Below are 19,573 nucleotides of genomic sequence, written 5' to 3'. Positions count from 1 at the left end.
TGAAGGTTATGAAAGCACTTTGGCTCTGATTGTTGTCTGGTTTGAGGCTAACCCCACTCTGGTTTGAGTCTAACCCCACAACTCCCCGCTTCTCACCTGACACATGAAGTCGGGTACGACCCTGTGGAAGACAGTGTTGCGCAGCCCGAAGCCTTTCTGTCCTGTACACAGAGCTCTGAAGTTCTCAGCTGTCTTGGGGACGATGTGAGAGAACAGTTCTATGGTGACCGTTCCCAGGGGCTCGTCGTCAGCGGAGATAGAGAGGTACACCTGGGGGCAGGGTTTAGTGGATTCTTTAGAAATATTATTAAACATTATTGTAGGTGGAGGGGACAAAAGTGGTAGGCGGTCCACCTATACATTAGCAGACAGGGGAAACACTGACCTGGGGATTGGCGTCTCTGGAATGTTCCTGTACCCTGGACAGCTGGGGGGAGGAGAGGGTGGAGGCCTCTGATTGGCTCATTCGACTCTGACACTCACAGAAGATCTTCCTGAAACTCTCGGCCAGCTCCGCGGTCTTAAACTTGGCTGCCAACTGTTCCACCTTACCCTCACCCTCTGGATTTTTGTTGTTGTTGATAAAAAAATATTTATCAATTCAAATTATATACGAATCAATATATTTATGTAGCTTTGTGTGTGTGTTGCCGAGCTATGTATAGACCTACCTGAAAAGTCAGTAGCTGTCCAGACTAGGGCTTGGTTAGAGGTGTTCATGGGTTTGAGCTCCATGCTCTGACAGATGGTGTGATTGGCACAGACCTTCAGCACCTGCTCCCTCCTCATCAGCACCCGGTAGAACCTCTTATCGGGGTGGAAGAGGATCTTGATGTCTCCCACACCCCTCTCCTTCCACTGGCCCAGGTCTCTCTCCCAGCGGTACAGCTTGGTACGCTCCTTAAACAGGATCTCCTCATCCTCCTCCCCTGACTTAGTCTCCACCTGGACAACACAGTTACATGCAGGTTAATGACGAGACCAAGGGCTCATTAATCAGGAGGGTGTAAGATTACAGAACTCATATAGAAATGTATTGAGTAGAACATCCAAGATTCTCTGTCCTATAGATAGAATGTGGAGTAATGCCAGCTCTAGACTAAGCCTCCACCTAGAACACATTTAGTCAGTTATAACGATGACGTAGAGTCTCTGCTTGGAACTCAGCATTAAAGGAAAGGTTCACCCATTTTGAATGTTATATTGTTTTTGTGCATCTATGAGTGATGTTCTATCGATTCCCTGGGTAATTTCATGTTTTCATGTGTATCAGAGTTATTGTGGTTCGAACAGGCAGAAATGCCTCCGGTATGACTTAGCACTGTGATAAAGTCGCTCACTACACTGGAAATGAAGAGGAATAAGCCTTTTAGATCGCAAAATCATCTATCATACATGTCAGATTTCAATACTGGCTGATGTCACAACTCGGGAGGATGTCTTCTCTCAATGTTTCCCATGTGCCTTAGAGACTCCACTCTGTAAGGCACATCGATCTGCAGTTTGAACACGGTGAGATTGTAGACTCCTAAATTGATAGTGCAGTTTGTTTAGGAGATTTTAAAGCTAACTAACATGCTGATATTATCTTCTGTATTATAGCGTGTAGCTACGTTTGCCCGTAGAAAGAGCATTGCATTGTGGATTTTGTAGACGACTTGAGATGCAACAAATTTCCATGTTGCTACAAACCTTATTATGATGGCAAAATGAAAAATAAATTCACAAAAAATGTTTCTCACATTTTAGTGTTATTTAACCCTGTAAATTAAAGAATTTGTGGTTTTATTTGGATTTTTCCTTTAAAAAGCGAGATTGGGGTAAGGCCTTGCGTTAGACTGGTGTCCTGTCCAGGCAGTGTACTTGTACAACAAGCTGCCTCACTACAGAAACCGGTCTGCTCCTATGAGCCGTTCTGGCTCGCACACACCTAGGCTACTTACTTTACTTCATAACATGACATTCCCAGTAAGGGGAAGTGGAGATAGATGAGTAGCAGTGCATTGATAAGTACCTCTGGTAGAGAGACTATGGGTTCAAAGTCAATGCCCACATTATTAGTGTCCCCTTCATCACACTCCTCCTCCCCTCCGTCAGCTTTGGCTGGGTCTGCAGCTCCAAACAACGTAGCCCCGGCGTTCGCCCACGAGAAGTTGGAATCTAACAATGAAAGATAAAAAGTTAAATGAAATGTTTGTTTTCACTGAAACAAAGCTCAGTTGTCATGGTGACGAATAGAAATCTTAAGAACACACATATTGAATTTTCTTCAGTCAATCGTATTCAGAAAACTTAGAAGTACCAACCTTGTTTTCCAAAGGCAAATTCCCCCCCAGTGTTCTGTGCCAGATCAGCAAAGGAGAATCCTTCCCCTCCTAGAGCACTGAAGCCCAATGAGCCAAATGAGTTAGGAGCATCTGTAAAAGAGAAAGTAAGGAAGAGAAGACAGCTCAGTTTGCTGCATTGGTGTCAGAAGTGGGATTGTGTTGCTGGGAGGACATAGAAGGCATTGCCAAGAGTTAAGTGAGGGTAGAATTCAAAAGGCTTTGCAGTGATAAATGTTTCATACCCTGAGTAGTGGTTGTAGTAAATGTAGTATTGGAGTCAGGCTCAGAGGTCTTCTTGGCAGACAGGTCAATAGGGCTGCTGCTGGTAGCTGCAGGAGTAGAGTCTGACTGATCTGGAGCCTGTTCCCCGCTGCTGGCAGCAGGGTTTAGAGTTTGACAAGAAACACAACTGCTTGCAGACTCCTCATTTCTAACAAGACACATGTCACACTCCCACTGCCCTGGTTTTTTGCTAAACTGTGCACCAAATCCAAAACCAAATGAGGGGGTTACCAAAGCTGGGGCACTAGCAGCAGGTTTTTCTGAAGGGTTTGGAGTGGTAGCCTGCTCCCTGCTGCGGGAGAAGGCAGTCTGCGATGGTGTTGAAGTGGAGTCTGACTGATCTGGAGCTTGCTGCTCCTTTGTGGTGGACTGGACCTCTGCCTCCTGAATGGTTAATGACTGAACTGAGACCTGTTCTTCTGCTGTAGAGTACTGGACATCTGCCTCCTGGATGGTTACTGATTGAACTGGGACCTGTTCCTCTGCTGTAGAAGATTGGATGTCTGCATCCTGGATGGAAACTGACTGTTCTGTGGCCTGTTCCTGGCTACCTGGGGTTGGGATTTCAGCCTCCTGTATGGTTAAGGACTGATCTGGGACATGTTCCTCTGCTGTAGAAGACTGGACTTCTGCCTCCTGGATGGTAACCGACTGTTCTGTGGCTTGTTCCTGGCTACCTGGGGTTGGGATTTCAGCCTCCTGTATGGTTAAGGACTGATCTGAGACCTGTTCTTCTGCTGTAGTGGACTGGACTTCTGCCCCAGACTGATCTGAAGCCTGTTCCTGGCTGCTGGGGTACTGGTCTGGGACCTGTTGTTCTGGCACTGTATCGCAGGTGCTGGAGGACACATCCTCAGATGAAACAGGGTCTGAGCTTCTCTCAGCATCCTGAAACACAATAACTAAAACAGTTAACATTTGCTTGAGAGAACCACTTTCAATTTCTTATAACCCAATGCCACATAAGTTGTTTACCTTTGTGCAAAGAAATGCATATCATATAATCTCACCAGAGCCTCCTGAGCTTTGCGGAACTCTGTCTCAAAGTCCTCTGGCTTGTCCTTCTCTGCCTCGCTGTCGCTGCCTACACCACAGAAGAAGGTTGAAGGCAGCTGCAGGTTCCTGGCTTTCTGTTCCTCCTCTGGAGTTGGCCTCTTCTCCCATAAAACCTCAACCTCCGGGTCCAGACCTTCAACACCTGCCTCGGCCTGGCCTGCTGAGAGGAGACGAGTGGGGCAGGTTATTCGTGAAGTAACTTTTGAGGAGAAATTTCACTCCAACCTGTCCTATTCATACCCATCTCTATAGCTGCTTTGGCCATGAAACTTACCAGAACCTGCACTTGCAGCCTCTCTCTCAGGAGGATCCCGGTACAGTTTTCCATTCAGGGCTTTAACTGCTGTCTCAAAGTCCTCATCTGCAATATCCACAGCACAAACTAACGTTAGCAACACTGTCAACTACAATTACCAAACGGTTGCTCATGCAGGTAAAAAAAAGTTTGAGAGTGTTTCTCACCATCAGTCTGGTCGTCGCTGGTATATCCTGGTTCGTTCTGGTAGCAGAAGAAGGTGAGAGGCAGCAGGAGTTCCCTAGCCAGAAAAGCCTGCTCAACTGTTGGCTGCCTCACATACACCACTTCCACCTCACTGTCGGCCTCCGCATGAGAGGGTGCTATAACACAACACAAATGGTGAGACAACTCAGTCAGGAGGCCCCCTTCCTACAGAAAAGTGTACAGCACAGAGAGACACTGAGAGCAGGAACCGATTAATACAACTATATTAATCTACAAGGGGAATTTGATTTCTTATTATTATTGAAAATTGCATCTACAGAAACTGTAATTTGATTCTAAAAGGCAGGCTAACATTTTATTAACTAGAAAGTCACAAAACCATTTCACTAAGCAGATAGGTGCATGTCTAGGGTTAGTTCCTCATCAAAACACATGCATCTAAAATAATTGACACCGTGCATTTCACCACACCGAGAGAGAAGTCTCCTATATCTCTGACAATGCTATTACTACTGAGTAAGTCATCTCAAAAGCATCATAAACATTAGAACCATGGATCTATAGTGTACATGAGGCCAACCATAGAGGATAGCAGTTATACCATTTCTTCCTGCTGCTCTAAAACCAATTCAAAGATTACTGTCCAGTGGTAGAACAAGTTTTGCTTGTGGCATACAGAACATACTACCGGAGTTTCAACTCTGGCTCTTTCACTGGGACATATTGTAAACCTCTGGAACAAACCGATCCAGAGTGGGATTTGATTTTACACTGTTGCTACACATCCTGGACTACAAATGTGTGTGTGACAGCACATTTCTGTCAGCAAGCATGGCTGGAATCTCCCCGTGTCTCCTTTTAAACAGAGGGAGAAGTACTCTGAATCACCGTCAACACAACTGGCTGCTACCAGGAACTTAGTCATTTCACCCCTCCAATAGCTAAACAGCTATCCTAACTTTCATCTGTAGAAATCTATATTTCACTAGAGTGAGAGTTACTGTCGAGTATCACACATGGGCATGCAGCTCATTAGGTTTGTACAGTGCATTCAGGAAGTATTCAGACCCCTTCCCCTTTCCCACATTTTGTTAAGTTAGAGCCTTATTCTAAAATGGATTAAATAAATAAAACATCCTCCTCAATCTACACACAATACCCCATAATGACAAAGTGAAAACATTTTTAGAATAAAAATGAATAAAACACTTTATTCTTTTTTTTAACCCCTTCTTTCTCTACAATTTTGTGATATCCAATTTATATTCACAGTCTTGTCCCATCGCTGCAACTCCCGTGCAGACTCAGGAGAGGCGACGGTCGAGAGCCATGTTGTTAGTATAATTTAATTATTATATAGGAAACACTGTAACTGATGACCGTGTCAGGGTGCTTTCAACCGGACCGCCACAGGAGTCGCTAGAGCACGATTGGACAAGGACATCCCGGTCAGCCAAACCCTCCCCTAACCCAGATGATGTTGGGCCAATTGTGCGCCGCCTCATGGGTCTCCTTAGACTGCTGCGCCACTCGAAAGGACCAGAATTTTTTGCATATTTCATTCAAATAAAAAACAAAGAACTTATTTACATAAGTATTCAGACCCTTTGCTATGAGACTCGAAATTGAGATCAGGTGCATCCTGTTTTCATTGATCATCCTTGAGATGTTCCTAAGACTTGATTGGAGTCCACTTGTGATAAATTCAATTGATTGGAAATGATTTGGAAAGGCACACACCTGTGTGTGGTCCCACAGTTCATGTCAGAGAAAATAATCAAGCCATGAGTTCGAAGGAATTGTCCGTAGAGCTCTGAAACAGGATTTTTTCAAGGCAAAGATCTGAGGAAGGGTACCAAAACATTTCTGCAGCATTGAATGTCCCCTAGAACAGTGGCCTCCATCAATCTTAAATGGAAAAAGTTTAGAACAACAAAGACTCTTCCTAGAGCTGGCCCCCTGGCCAAACTGAGAAATTAGGGGAGAAGGGCCTTGGTCAGGGAGGTGACCAAGAACCCATTTGTCACTCTGAAAGAGCTCCAGAGTTCCTCTGTGGAGATGGGAAAACCTTCCAGAAAGACAACCATCTCTGGAGCACTCCAACAATCAGGCCTTTATGGTAGAGTGGCCAGACGAAAGCCACTGCTCAGTAAAAGGCACATGATAGCCCCCTTGGAGACAGCCAAAAAGGGTCTAAAGGACTGACCATGAGAAACAAGATTCTCTGGTCTGATGAAACCTAGATTGAACTCTGACATGAATGCCAAGGTTCAGGTCTGGAGGAAATCTGGCACCATCCCTACAGTGAAGCATGGTGGTGGCAGCATCATGCTGTGGGGATGTTTTTCAGCGACAGGGACTGAGAGACTAGTCAGGATCAAGGGAAAGATGAACAGAGTAAAGCACAAAGATCCTTGATATAAACCTGCTCCAGAGCGCTCAGGACTGGGGCGAAGGTTCACCTTCAACAAATTAGTGAGTATGTCTAAACCTGTTTTTGCTTTGTCATTGTGTGTAGATTGTGGGAACCAACAATTTTAGAATAAGACCAACGTAACAAAATGTGGGAAAAATCTACTGTCTCTGAAAACTTTCCGAATGCACTGCATGTTCCACTCGTTGCGTGCTGGTTAAGACCGGCTACCAGGCAAGGCCAGACAGGTGCCAGCTGTGTAGGTGACGTGTCACAGAACACACATAGTGTGGTGACAGAGTACCTGGGGGCTCAAATTGGGTGGATGAGGTGCTGGTCCAAAAAGTCTTTGGGTTATCTTTGAAAAGCCTTAAGTCCAATCCTACAAAATAATGGTTGGCATGTGAGACAAACTAGAATTGGGGGTGGTTGGATTAAGAAATGAAAATGTATTAATGCATATTTGGTTAGCTTCAAGTTGCTGAACGTCATTGCATTAAGTAAGCGTAATGGATTAGGCCTATATCAATCTTTCTATATTTCGGTCCTGTCCCATAGAGAATGCTAGAGATATCTTTATATAAGTTCCATTATGGTGTCTGTAAACTCACGGGCAGCGCCATTGAGGCAATTTCCATTATTATTACCTCCTTCTTCTCCTCCTAGTTGGCAAACAAACTGAAAGGGTGCATACTGCCAACTAGTGTTTGCTCAGAAGTATAATTTACTGGCAGATGACTCGGATGAAATCATGTGATCCTTCCGTAACCCATAGGAAGTTCCAACCAGTTGACTACTTTCAGAATGGTGGGGACAGGACATAGTTAGAGGACAAAAGTGTGACACCAATCTGGCCCCCGAGGACTGGAATTGCCCAGGCCTAATCTAGAGTCCTCTAACTATGTCCTGTCCCCATTTCTGCCTTCATGAAGACAAAGCCTGCAATAAAACTTGTGACTGCATTATTCTGTATAATATACTAAATGTAATGGATTATAATCCATTACATCAGCTATCATATCAAACAACCTATATCAAAATAGCAAATGTGAGGAAGAGTGGAGTTAGGCTAATGGGAGTAACGGTTATGTTCTGTCCTACGAACACAAGGCTGCTGGGAGGAGCAATGCGATAAACCAATGGGACATGAATGGAATCACAACACAATGGGTCAAATTATGTTAAAACTCCATAATGGGCATCACCATTCAAAAACAAGCAGTTTACACTGAACCACAATATCAACAAAAACGATCAAGAAAGGAAAACAAAAGGCTTACCCTTTTCTGAGATTTTGAATGCAGTTAAAGGCTGGGAGGTCCGACCGCTGTCTTTAACCTTGGAGCTCTCTGGAGAACTATCCTCCTTGGATGACGGTGGGCTGCTGCCGAAAAACTTTTGGAGAGAGTCTGTTCCAAAGAGGAACTTGGGTGGGGACATCACCATCCTGGAGAGGTTGAGAGGGCTATGTGGAGTACCGGTGGAGGACTTACAGTCAGGGGTGTGTAAAGTCTCATGATACAGCTCCGTCCGTTCTGTGGTGGTCTCCTCCAGGATGGCCACAGCAGCTTGTCCACACACGGTTGTCCCCGTCGCTATTGCTTCCTCCTGAGTAAAGGTCTCACTGGAGGCGATTGGAGTGACCAGAATCTCATTCTCTTGGGCAGTTTTAGCCTGGTCAAATATATCTCTGAAGGAGTTAGCCACATCCTTCAGTTTGAATCTCACAGCTAACTGCTCAACATTTCCCTTAGTTACCTCGGCAAAGTCAATAGCGCTCCAGACCCAGGCCTTCTCAGCACCCTTCATGGGCTCCAACTTCATAGAAGATGTGACCCAATGGTTGGCACAGATTTTCAGGACTTGGTCTCTCCTCATGATGAGTCTGACTCGTTTGGTATCGCAGTTCTGCAGTATCTTGAGGTCTCCGATGCCTCTCTCCTTCCACTGGTTCAGGTCTTTGTCATAGCGATACAGCTTTGCCCTGTGGCTGAAACACACGTTTTCATTCTCCTCTCCAGTGGAGATCTCCACCAGATCTGGCAGGGGAACCACAGGCTCAAAGTACAGGCCGTCCCGCTCCTCCTCCTGGCTAATGTCCTGCTCCTCGTCCGCAGACACCCCGCTCTGGTTCATCTTGGCCAGCGACTTGGCGGGACTGACGACAGGCTGGAAGCTGAAGTTGAAGCCCTCTGTGGATTCTCCAAAGCAGAAGAGGTTCTTCCTGATTGGGCTGCTTTCCAGGGGTAAGGCGTAGACAGAGGTGTCAGCACTGTCGTCCAGAGCCTCCTCTCTCAGGTCATAGTTGTCCCATTCTAAGGTAGGGCCAGTGTTCTCTGAGTGGGGCTTGATATTCAGACCAGAGGTGTTACTGGCTGTCGTGATGTTAGCATGGCTGTCGTCCTCCTTGATCTTGGTTTTGTCATCGGTCAGGAAAGATTTAAGATCTTTCAGGCCGGACTTCATCTCCTCTGCCTTCTGGATGAGATGTGCAGTTCTGCCTGTGTCAACAAGCTTGTGAGGAGTCTGCAGTGGGATGTCTAACAGGAGCCTCTGACACTCCTCAAACTTCAGCTTGAACTCTTCAGCCAGCTCAGGGGTTTTAAACTTGGCAGCGAGTTGCTCCAGTCTGGCATCTCCATCAGAGAAGTCATTAGCCAGCCACATCCAGGCCTTGTCGGAGCCAGCCAAGGGCTTCAGGTTCATGGTGGTGGTGATCCAGTGGTTGGCACACACCTTCAGGACCTGCTCTCTCCTCATCAGCACCCTGAGCCTGCCATTGGTGGCGTTCTTCAGGAACTTGAGGACCCCAACGCCCCTCTCCTTCCACTGGCTGATGTCTCCATCAAACCTGAAGAGCTTCACTCTCTGGGAGTAGAGGGCCTGTTCGTCCTCTTCTCCTGTCACCAGGTCCACTTTCTCTGGCATCTGGACCACAGGCTCAAACTGGATATCGTCAATATCCTCTGTCTTGTATATGCCCTCTTCATCCTGGTCAGCTGAGGTGTCTGCCCTCTGGTTTGACTGAAGGGATGTGAACAGCTGCTCACCAGCGCGGGTGAAGCCTTTGAAATTGGAGTCAGTCTGACCAAACTGGAAGTCTCCTTGTGAGTTTTTAGCCAAGTCTGCAAAACTGAAGTCGTTGGGTTTGCCAATGAAGAGGGGATTTTCATCCTGACCCGTCTTGTCCACTGACAGCACTGATGCATATACACTGACACCAGATTCCTTCTCTGTGTGCTGCTCTGCGATATTCTTCAGGAACATTGACGCAGACCCTGAAGCAGGGGTCTGAGTTTCAGCTGGTAGGGTTTCCTTTGCAGTTTCCTGAGTGCCAAACTTAAAGCCACCTGCTGGGATGGGCATGGTGAAAGAGAATCCTGCAGCACTGGGGGTACTGCTTTCAGCCTGAGGAGGGGTCTCAAACTTGAAGGATGCAGGGGAACTTTTATCAACTTTGCCTGTGCCAAACTGCAAAGAGCTGTCACCCTTGAAGTTCGCTTTAAACCCAGTGCCTGTGGGTTGAGTAGAGGCAGTCCGACTCCCGAAGTTAAAGCTGAAGGATGAGCTGGAAGTGGCGGCTGTGGCTATGCTCTTAAAATTGGGATTGGGCATCTGACAGGAGACACATTGACTAGCAGAGTCGTTGTTTCTGACTAGACATGTGTCACAGTCCCACTGTCCCTCCTGCCTGGCAAACATGGCCCTAAGAGAGGAGCTGCTAGCATTGGGGTTGGGTGTCTGGCAGGAAACACACTTAGAGGCAGATGCATCATTCCTCACTAGACAGGTGTCACAGTCCCATTGTCCATCCTTCCTTGAAAAAGCAGCACCAAAGTCTGACACTGTTGGCTCTGTTGTTGGTGCTACCTCTACTGTTGATTTTGCTGAAGGGTTAGGAGTTTGACAAGAAACACAACTGCTTGAAGAAGCCTCATTTCTTACAATGCATGTATCACAGTCCCATTGCCCTAGCTTTTTGCTGAATTGGACACCAAATTCAGACCCAGTTGAGAGGGTTGCCAAAGCCGGGGCACCAAATGGCATGGTTGAGGGCTTTGATTCTGCTGCTCCATCTACATCTGTTTTGGCTACAGAGTTTGGAGTTTGACAAGAAACACAACTGCTAGCAGACTCCTCATTTCTAACAAGACACGTGTCACACTCCCACTGCCCTGGTTTTTTGCCAAACTGTGCACCAAATCCAGACCCAATTGAGAGGGTTGCCAAAGCCGGGGCACCAGCAGCAGGTTTTCCTGAAGGGTTAGGAGTTTGACAAGAGAGACATCTGTTTGCGAATGCCTCATTTCTTAAAGTGCATGTATCGCAGTCCCACTGCCCTGGATTTATGCCGAACTGCACACCAAATCCAGAGCCAAATGGCATGGTTGAGGGCTTTGATTCTGCTGATACTTTTGTGGTTTCTTGCCTCTTTCCAAACTGGGCACCAAAACCAGCAGCAGGTATATAAGTGGTGCCACTGGTTCCAAACGTAAAGGAGGAGGGTATCTGAGCTCCAAAAGACCCAAATCCTTTTCCAATAGATCCTGCGCTGCTGGTGTCTTTTGACGAGTCAGCTCCAAATCCAAAGGTAAATCCTCCCACTGAAGCTGCCCCACTAGTAAAGCCTTTGATGTCAGTAGCCGGTGCGCTGTCCAGCTTTGATGGGGCATTAGGGTTGGCAGTCTGGCAGGCAACACACTGCATAACTTTAGCTGCATTTCTTACACAGCACACATCGCAGTCCCACTCCCCGTACTTCTTTGCAAATTGGGCAGCAAAGTTTGTCGCCAATGGAGCAGAGAGTTTAGGAAAATTATTTTTCCTATTTGACTGATCTTGCTGCATTTTTGGAGATTTGGGAACGATCTTCTGAGCCTCTTCAAACTTTGTCTTGAAGAGCAATGCCTCGTCTTCCGTTTTGTACCGGATTGCCAGTTGCTCAGGCCTTGGTTCCTCATCCGCATAATCAACAGCATTCCAGACCCAGGACTTGTCAGACCCAGCATTTGGTTTCAAGAGCATATCTGGCGTGATGTAGTGGTTAGCGCAGATCTTCAGAACCTGCTCCCTCCTCATCAGTAGACGCACTTTCCCTGATGTATTGTGCTTTAGGATTTTGACTAAGCCGATACCTCTCTCTTTCCACTCTTTTGTCTCTGCATCGAATCTGAACAGCTTGGCCCTGTTACAGAACATCTCCTCCTCTTCCTCCTCTCCAGTCTTCACGTCTACTTTGTCAGGGAGGGGCACAATAGGCTCAAAGTGAGGCCCATCCTCGTCCTCCTCCACATGAGTGCTGTCGTTATTGCTCTCGGCTCCCTTCTCCTCCTCTGCTGTGTTTGCCAGCCCAAATACCGGCATGGTTACATCAGTGAAACTAAATGGCTGGTCAACTTTTCCAAACAGGTTTGGTTTGTCCTGGATCTGGATTGTGTCAGCAAAGGAGAACTCAGACGCACTTTTAGGGCCAAAGGTAAAAATCCCTCCCTGACTAGGAGGCTCTTGTGGCTTCCCCTCTGAGGGACCCTCAGATTTGGTGGGAATGTCTGACGTCAGAAGACCTAACAGGCTCTCATTATTTTTGGACTTGAAGGTGAAGTCCCCGTCATTGGATTTAAAGTTGGAGTTGAATTTAAAGGCAGCGGATGATGGAGTGGACTGGGCGACTATTCCAGCACCAAAGCTAGGCAACTTAGGAGGCTCAGCAGGGATCGGCTGGCCAAAAGAGATCTTCCCAAAGCCCACAGGCTTCCCCTCAATGCTCTTTGGTGGTTGGACAGGTACAATGGAGGGCTTGGTGAAGTAGCCAGGCTCTGGGAGGGGAGGGTTTGTGGTGGGCTGAGAGTGTCCGTAGTATTCCTCACTGTATGGGGAGAGTAGACTGGTTGCTGGTGACTCGAAGCGGAGAGGGGCGCCGAAGACCTGATCTTGAGGAGGGTAGATGCAGGCTGGTGTTGACTGTAGGGGAGGTGTGTTTGTGGGCTGCTGGTAGGCATACATGTGCTGCTGGGGTGGCAGGCGGTTGATTCCATACACAGGAGCCTGAGACACAAGAGAAAGAAAAATGTATTCAAACTAAAAACCTGTGCATTTCATATTTGCCACTGAAAAGTAGGGCTGGGCAATATCAAATTAAGTAAATTAATTCCAATGTATGTCTTTGCGCAATATTCCAAATGCCTGTATTGCAAGAATCAAGGTTTTTTGTACTTTTGTACTTTTTATAAAGGAAACGTCTCGTCTCCTTCGCTTCTTCTGTACACCCTCCCATTGACACCAGAGATCTGCATATAATGACGAGATGCACGTCTCCGCCCTAACAATGGGAGTTGGTGTCACCAAGGCAGGAAGGCATGCGACAAGCTTAGGCCCACAATAAGCCCATAGAAACGCATTTGGCTTATTTTGAACAGACTTTGCCTCTTCCTCACAGAATCACAGGCACACACGCCAAGCCCCTCACGAAAACAAAGATGAGAGATCACATCTTCCTCCCTGAGGAGCAGTTTTAACTCACTATTTGCATTTGACGTCTGGTCCAACAGAATCGGTCATATGGACACCAAAACACATTGAGAAATGATTTTACCATAATAGAGATGTTAAAACGAGAGTAGCCTATCAATGACCATTGATTCTGGAAAATGAATGCTCAGTTTGTCGCATGTGGCATTGCGGTATCAAGTACCGCTAGCAGCATTTTAGCCAAATACTTTTATACTAGCTGTCTAGTCTGTGTTTTATAAATGTGCAATAAGCATAAAACACAACTGTATAAAGAAATTTCAACTTGTTTCTGAGGCCACTCGATTTCAATATCTGAACAAAGTGGACAAGCTAACATGCTGTTCAAACAGTTGGAGACGGACAGAAGGGTGTGTTGATAATCCAACTGTTCTGCCTTCTTAGCTAGAAAATAGATCCAGGTTAGCTAAAATTTAAATATAAAGATTAGCTAACTAGTCACTAGCACATGGGCTTGTGCTTGAGATGAATTATGAGACCTTCATTAATTTTCTATAGCCTAATGCCTGCTACAAGAAGTTAGTCATTATTAGTGAATGTGCATTTTGCATGGTTCTGGTTAGACAGATCTGTGCTTACAAAAAGGCAGGTTAAATCATTTTGATAAAATATTACATTAGTGGGTCTTATTTTTATTTATTTAACTAGGCAAGTCAGTTAAGAACAAATTCTTACTTACAATGACGGCCTACACTGGCCAAACACAGACGAAGCTGGGTCAAATGTGTGCCGCCCTATGGGACTCCCAATCACGGACAGTTGTGATGGAGCCTGGATTCGAACTAGGGACTGTAGTGATGCCTCAAGCACTGAGATGCAGTGCCTTAGACCGCTTTGCCACTTATGATTGTGGAAGCCCTATATTTAGCCGAGGTATAACTTCACAAGCCCTGAATTCATTAGATTTTTTTTGACTGTTTGAAATGCAGTGTATTTGACCTTTTAACTGTACAAAGCTTACTTCGAGAACTTTTTTTTTTAGATATACGTACTAGTCAACTGTTTGGACACGTACTCATTCCAGGGTCTTTCTTTTTTATATTTTCTACATTTTAGAATAATATTTAAGACTCTTCAAAGTAGCCAACCTTTGCCTTGATAACAGCTTTGCACACGCTTGACATTCTCTCAACCAGCTTCATGAGGTAGTCACATGGAATGCATTTAAATTAACAGGTGTGCCTTGTTCATTTGTGGAATTTCTATCCTTCTTAATGCATTTGAGCCAATCAGTTGTGTTGTGACAAGGTATGGGTGGTATACAGAAGATAGCCCTATTTGGTAAAAGACCAAGTCCATATTATGGCAAGAACAGCTCAAATAAGCAATGAGAAACAGTCCACTATTGCTTTAAGTCAATCTGGAAAATGTCAGGAACTTTGAAAGTTTCTTCAAGTGAGGTCGCAAAAACCATCAAACGCTATAATGAAACTGTCTCTCATGAGGACCACCACAGGAAGGGAAGACCCAAAGACTCTGCTGCAGAGGTAACTTGCCAGCCTCAGAAATTGAAGACCAAATAAATGCTTCAGTTCAAGTAATAGACACATCTCAACTTCAACTGTTCAGTGGAGACTGCGTGAATCAGGCGTTCATGGCCGAACTGCTGCAAAGAAACCACTACCAAAGGACACCAATAAAAAGAAGAGACTTGATTGGGCCAAGAAACACGAGAAATGGATATTAGACTGGTGGAAATCTGTTCTTTGGTCTGATGAGTCTAAATTTGAGATCTTTGGTTCCAAACGCCATGTCTTTGTGAGACGCAGGGTAGGTGAACGGATGATATCCGCATGTGTGGGTCCATGAAGCATGGAGGTGGTGTGGGGATGCTTCGCTGGTGATACTGTCAGTGATTTATTTATAATTCAAGGCACACTTAACCAGCATGGCTACCACAACATTCTGCAGCAATACACCATCCTATCTGGTTTGCGCTTATGGGGACTATCATTTGTTTTACAACAGGACAATGACTCAACACACCTTCAGACTGTGTAAGGGCTATTTGACCAAGAAGGAGAGTGATGAGTGATGCATCAGATGACCTAGCCTCCACAACCACCCAACCTCAACCCAATTGAGATGGTTTGGAATGAGCTGGACCGCAGAGTGAAGGAAAACCAGCCAACAAGTGCTCAGCATATGTGAGAACTCCTTCAAGACGGTTGGAAAAGCATTCCAGGTGAAGTTGGTTGAGAGAATGCCAAGTGTGCAAAGCTGTCATCAAGGCAAAGGGTGGCTACTTTGAAGAATCTCAAACCCCTTTTTTGGTTGCTACATGATTCCATATGGGTTATTTCATAGCTTTGATGTCTTCACTATTATTCTACAATGTAGAAAATAGTCTTAAAAAATATATAAAAAAACCTTGAATGAGTAGATGTGTCAAGAAATCAATATATTAATTTTTAGGCCATATCACCCAGCCCTACTGAAAATACTATCCCACTTTAAGTAACTAAACCATTCTCAATTCTTAAAGAATCCCAATGTATAAACACATACCTTTGTTGGAGTAACATTGGCTGCCGTACGAAGGAGATACTGTCCGGCATTATAAGCAGGGGATTGATTGTAATACATAGAGGGTGCCTGTGTGGTGGCAACTGTAAACAAAAAGAGGAGGAAAGAGGGTATAATCAACATTCAGAATTTAATATCCTAGAAACATTGCTATTTCATTATTCCTTATATCACACAGTCAAACTACACAACTCAGTTGTGTACTGTGTTCCTACCAGTGAGGGGTGCTCCATGGAAGGTCTGTGCTGGGGGGTAGCCCTCCTGCATGCTCTCAGCCCCGTACCCATCTCCATACATTCTTTGGTGGGGTGACGCCATGCTGTCTGACGAGTGATGCCTCAGGTCATGGACCTCATTCTGCAACACAACCACACAGCACTTATCAACATAGAAACCATACATTAACATCTCTAATTTAATTAATATGCACACTTGACATGGCTAACATCCATCTCCCATATCCTCAAAAACAATGAAGCCAAGGGCTGACCTTGAGGCTCTCCACCTGCTGGCAGAGCATCTGCAGGAGGGACTTCTGGTCCTCCGCCCAATGAGGTGGCGTCTTTGGGGAAATCTGGAAATGGAGGATAGTTTTTCCCCCCCATAAAGATATTTAAAATATTTATGCGAGAAAAACAACCTGTACAGTAAATCTGAGTGCATGTATGTTCATGTTTGAAAAATAGAAAGAGCAACTGTCTCACATATGTTTACAAGTCAACATTTATAATTAAAAGTACCAGGTGTCTTTTGGAGGGAGAGGCCAAGCTCTTGCTGGGGGAGGGGGTTAATGGGGCAAATTTGACACAAGAGATTGAAGCAGCAGGCTTAGTAAACTGAAGGCTGGAGTGGACCGGTCCGCCGTCGTCCTCTTCATCCATCGCTTCTCCACTCTCCTCCAGCTGCTGTTTCACATCGTTCAGGAGATCCATCACCTCCTCCATCGAAACGGGCAGCTGGGACATAACACAGTGAATATGGTTGAATGTCATGTCATGCTTCCAACTCTTAAACGTTTGATTATATGAAGGTAACTGTAGCCTACTGTTCAGATGGGTTAAATGGAAACTCAAATCTGGACACTGATTGTAGGCCTATAACTTCTCACATAGCTTTAATATTAACTGCGGCAGGATTAAGCATTTCTTGCAGTAAAATGATACACAAAATATTGGCAACATTTTTACTCGGGAACAGGAGTGGAGAAATATGATTTCTTTCTTTCAGCATCTTGAGAGAATGGGAATGCTCAGTTAAATACCATCGGTAGAGGTGCCATCTTTATCTTTTTGTTGTTGTTGAGTTATTGCATTTTCTCAGATGTCAACTAGATTGAAGCATTCATTCTATCAATTTATTCTGGTGAGCAAGGGTTTATTTAGTCTTCTAGGGCAACATTTAATGACAGAAGAGAAGCTGCATGTATTTAATTATAGAGAAGATGACTAACAAATAGCCTACCAAAATGTCAGAAATGATTAGTAGAAACGTATCAAAATCATGCAACAACAAAAAAATCAAGCAACCCTATCAAAGAATGGTTCTGCGGTCTTTGACTATAGCCTATAGCGCATATTCTATATTTGTGGGTTAGGGTTGGGTGCAGGCCTCAGATTTAGCAATTGCGGGCAAGTGAACAAATAGCTGCCCGGCGCACCACTAGTGTGTGTGTCTAACCTTATCCATGTCGTCAGCGTTGGCATTGTAGATCTTGGACAGGTAAGTTCTGAACTTCCTGAGGAACATGATGCACCTGTCCTGTGTCTCCTCCACCCCGCTACCGGCCTCCTCAGACAGACGCTGGAAGATCTACAAAACACAGATATATCAAAAGACAATTCATAACAAACACATTTTGTATGGTAAAACAGAGAAAAATGCTGGCAGAATTTAACATTTTTTTTTACTGGGAGCTGCACTTAAAAGCATGGTGATAAAGTGCAGGTGACAGACTCCAAGACCAAGGTCGAGCAGTGAACCCCTCACTACATACCCTAGCTAGGTGCCAGTTAGACGAGATGTTGTTAATGGTCTCCAGGGTAGCGATAGCCTCCTCTGTCTTCCCCTCGATGTCCAGGAGGGTCGCAAATGCTATCTTGGCCTCGTCCTCAAAGCCCTTCACTGATGGGATCTGCGATGAACACAAACACACTAACCAATGAAAATAGAGCAATGCATACATTAAAACTGGTCTTGTCAATTTTCCAGCTTGGCAACAGTGATTACATGACGCCAGAGTGAATAGCGGCCATTTTACAGGCTCCTGACCAATTGTGCTATTTAGTGTATTTTTTTGTCGTAATCTGAACTTTTTTGTACATAATGTTTCCACTATTGTTTCCTATGACCGAAAAAAGCTTCTGAACATGAGAACAGCTATCACTAACCTCCATTTGGACGAGGACTTCTACTTCAATGAGTCGGAGGCAAAAGACATGGATTATCCCGGACCAGGCCCTGATCCACGACACTCGTATAGAGGCCGGCACACGAGCACCCTGGTGAGACTACCCGCGGTTCTATTGGCGAATGTGCAATCGCTGGAAAGAAAATTGGACGAGCTCTGTTCGAGACTATCCTATCAACAACTGTAAAATACTATGCTTCTTGGAGCTACAGCTGAACAAGGATATAGATAATATAAAAGCTACGTGGTTTGTCAATTCATCGACAGTACAGAACGACAGATCCAGGGCGGTGGTGGTGCGTTTCTTTATTAACAACAGCTGGTACGCATTCTCAAATATTAAGGAAGTATCGATGTTCTGCTCGCCTGAGTTAGTGTAACTCATGATAAGCTGTAGACCATACTATTTACCAAGAGTATTAATCTGTATTTTTCCTAGTTGTATTCACCGCCACAAACCGATGCTGGCACTAAGACCGCACTCAACAAGCTGTATAAGGCCATAAGCAAACAAGAAAATGCTCATCCAGAGGCGGCGTTCCTGGTGGTCGGTGATTATTTTTACCCCTTTTTTGTGATATCCAATTGGTCGTTACAGTCTTGTCCCATTGCTGCAACTACCCAACAGACTCGTGAGAGGCGAAGGTCGAGAGCCATGCGTCCTTGGAAAAACACATCCCTGCTAAGCCACACTGCTTCTTGACTCACTGCTCGCTTAACCCGGAAGCCAGCCGCACCACTGTGTTACAACTGGCGAAGTCAGCTTGCAGGAGCCCGGCCAACCTCAAGAAGTCGCTAGAGCACGATGGGACAAGGAAATCCCAGCCAGCCAAACCCTGCCCTAAACCGGACAACGCTGGGCCCTGCGACAAACCATCAAACAGGCAAAGCATCAATACAGGACTATGATCAAATCCTATAACACCAGCTCTGACACTTGTCGGATGTGGCAGGGCCTGCAAACTATCACGGAATACAACGGGAAACGCCAGTGACGCCAGCCTACCAAATGATCTAAATGCCATCTATGCTCGCATCGAGGCAAGCAACACTGTCCATGTGTGAGAGAACCAGCTGTTCCAGAAGACTATGATCTAAGACTTGTAAACAGGTTAACATTCACAAGGCCGCAGGGCCAGACAGATTACCAGGATGCATACTCAGGTTACAGCTTGTCAGTGCATGCTCTGTCTAAATGACTACCACTCCGTAGCACTCACATCTATATCTATTAAGGATCCCCATTAGCTGTTACCAAGGCAGCAGCTGCACTTCTTGGGGTCCAAACACATTAAGTTAATTACATAACATATAAAACAAAAAACAGTACATCATATAACATTATTATACCACTACAAATCTACAATACTCAGCAAAAACATCTCCTCCTCATGGACTGCACCAGATTTGCCAGTTCTTGCTGTGAGATGTTACCCCACTCTTCCACCAAGGTACCTGCAAGTTCCCGGACATTTCTAGGGGGAAATGGCCCTAGACCTCACCCCCTGATCCAACAGGTCCCAGACGTGCTCAACAGGGTTGAGATCGGGGCTCTTCGCTGGACATGGCAG

The 19,573-nt window shown here is 45.4% G+C and overlaps 1 protein-coding gene across 4 annotated transcripts in view; it reads right to left on the bottom strand.

Annotated features, from left to right (window-relative positions):
- The window catches only part of LOC139380748 (E3 SUMO-protein ligase RanBP2-like), a 34,324-nt gene that overhangs the window by 2,111 nt on the left and 12,640 nt on the right, over positions 1-19,573 (bottom strand). The window contains exons 13-29 of one of the 4 annotated variants that reach the window (XM_071123739.1): positions 17,589-17,726; positions 17,273-17,404; positions 16,336-16,551; positions 16,086-16,169; positions 15,811-15,952; positions 15,578-15,678; positions 7,822-12,586; positions 4,128-4,283; positions 3,940-4,026; positions 3,620-3,825; positions 3,069-3,497; positions 2,570-2,840; positions 2,307-2,417; positions 2,015-2,160; positions 672-945; positions 386-561; positions 97-270 (exon numbers count right to left, since the gene is read on the bottom strand). In XM_071123739.1, coding sequence (XP_070979840.1) covers positions 97-270; positions 386-561; positions 672-945; positions 2,015-2,160; positions 2,307-2,417; positions 2,570-2,840; positions 3,069-3,497; positions 3,620-3,825; positions 3,940-4,026; positions 4,128-4,283; positions 7,822-12,586; positions 15,578-15,678; positions 15,811-15,952; positions 16,086-16,169; positions 16,336-16,551; positions 17,273-17,404; positions 17,589-17,726 — 7,608 coding nt within the window. Of the gene's footprint in view, positions 1-96; positions 271-385; positions 562-671; positions 946-2,014; positions 2,161-2,306; positions 2,418-2,569; positions 3,498-3,619; positions 3,826-3,939; positions 4,027-4,127; positions 4,284-7,821; positions 12,587-15,577; positions 15,679-15,810; positions 15,953-16,085; positions 16,170-16,335; positions 16,552-17,272; positions 17,405-17,588; positions 17,727-19,573 lie in introns of all 4 variants that reach the window. The other 3 variants (XM_071123738.1, XM_071123736.1, XM_071123737.1) reach the window with 3 other exon arrangements.

Source organism: Oncorhynchus clarkii, chromosome 22 (genome assembly GCF_045791955.1).
Source record: "Oncorhynchus clarkii lewisi isolate Uvic-CL-2024 chromosome 22, UVic_Ocla_1.0, whole genome shotgun sequence".
Classification (NCBI taxonomy): Eukaryota; Metazoa; Chordata; class Actinopteri; order Salmoniformes; family Salmonidae; genus Oncorhynchus; species Oncorhynchus clarkii.
Note: the sequence above shows the minus strand (reverse complement) of the source record. Positions and strands in the feature narration are given on the sequence as shown.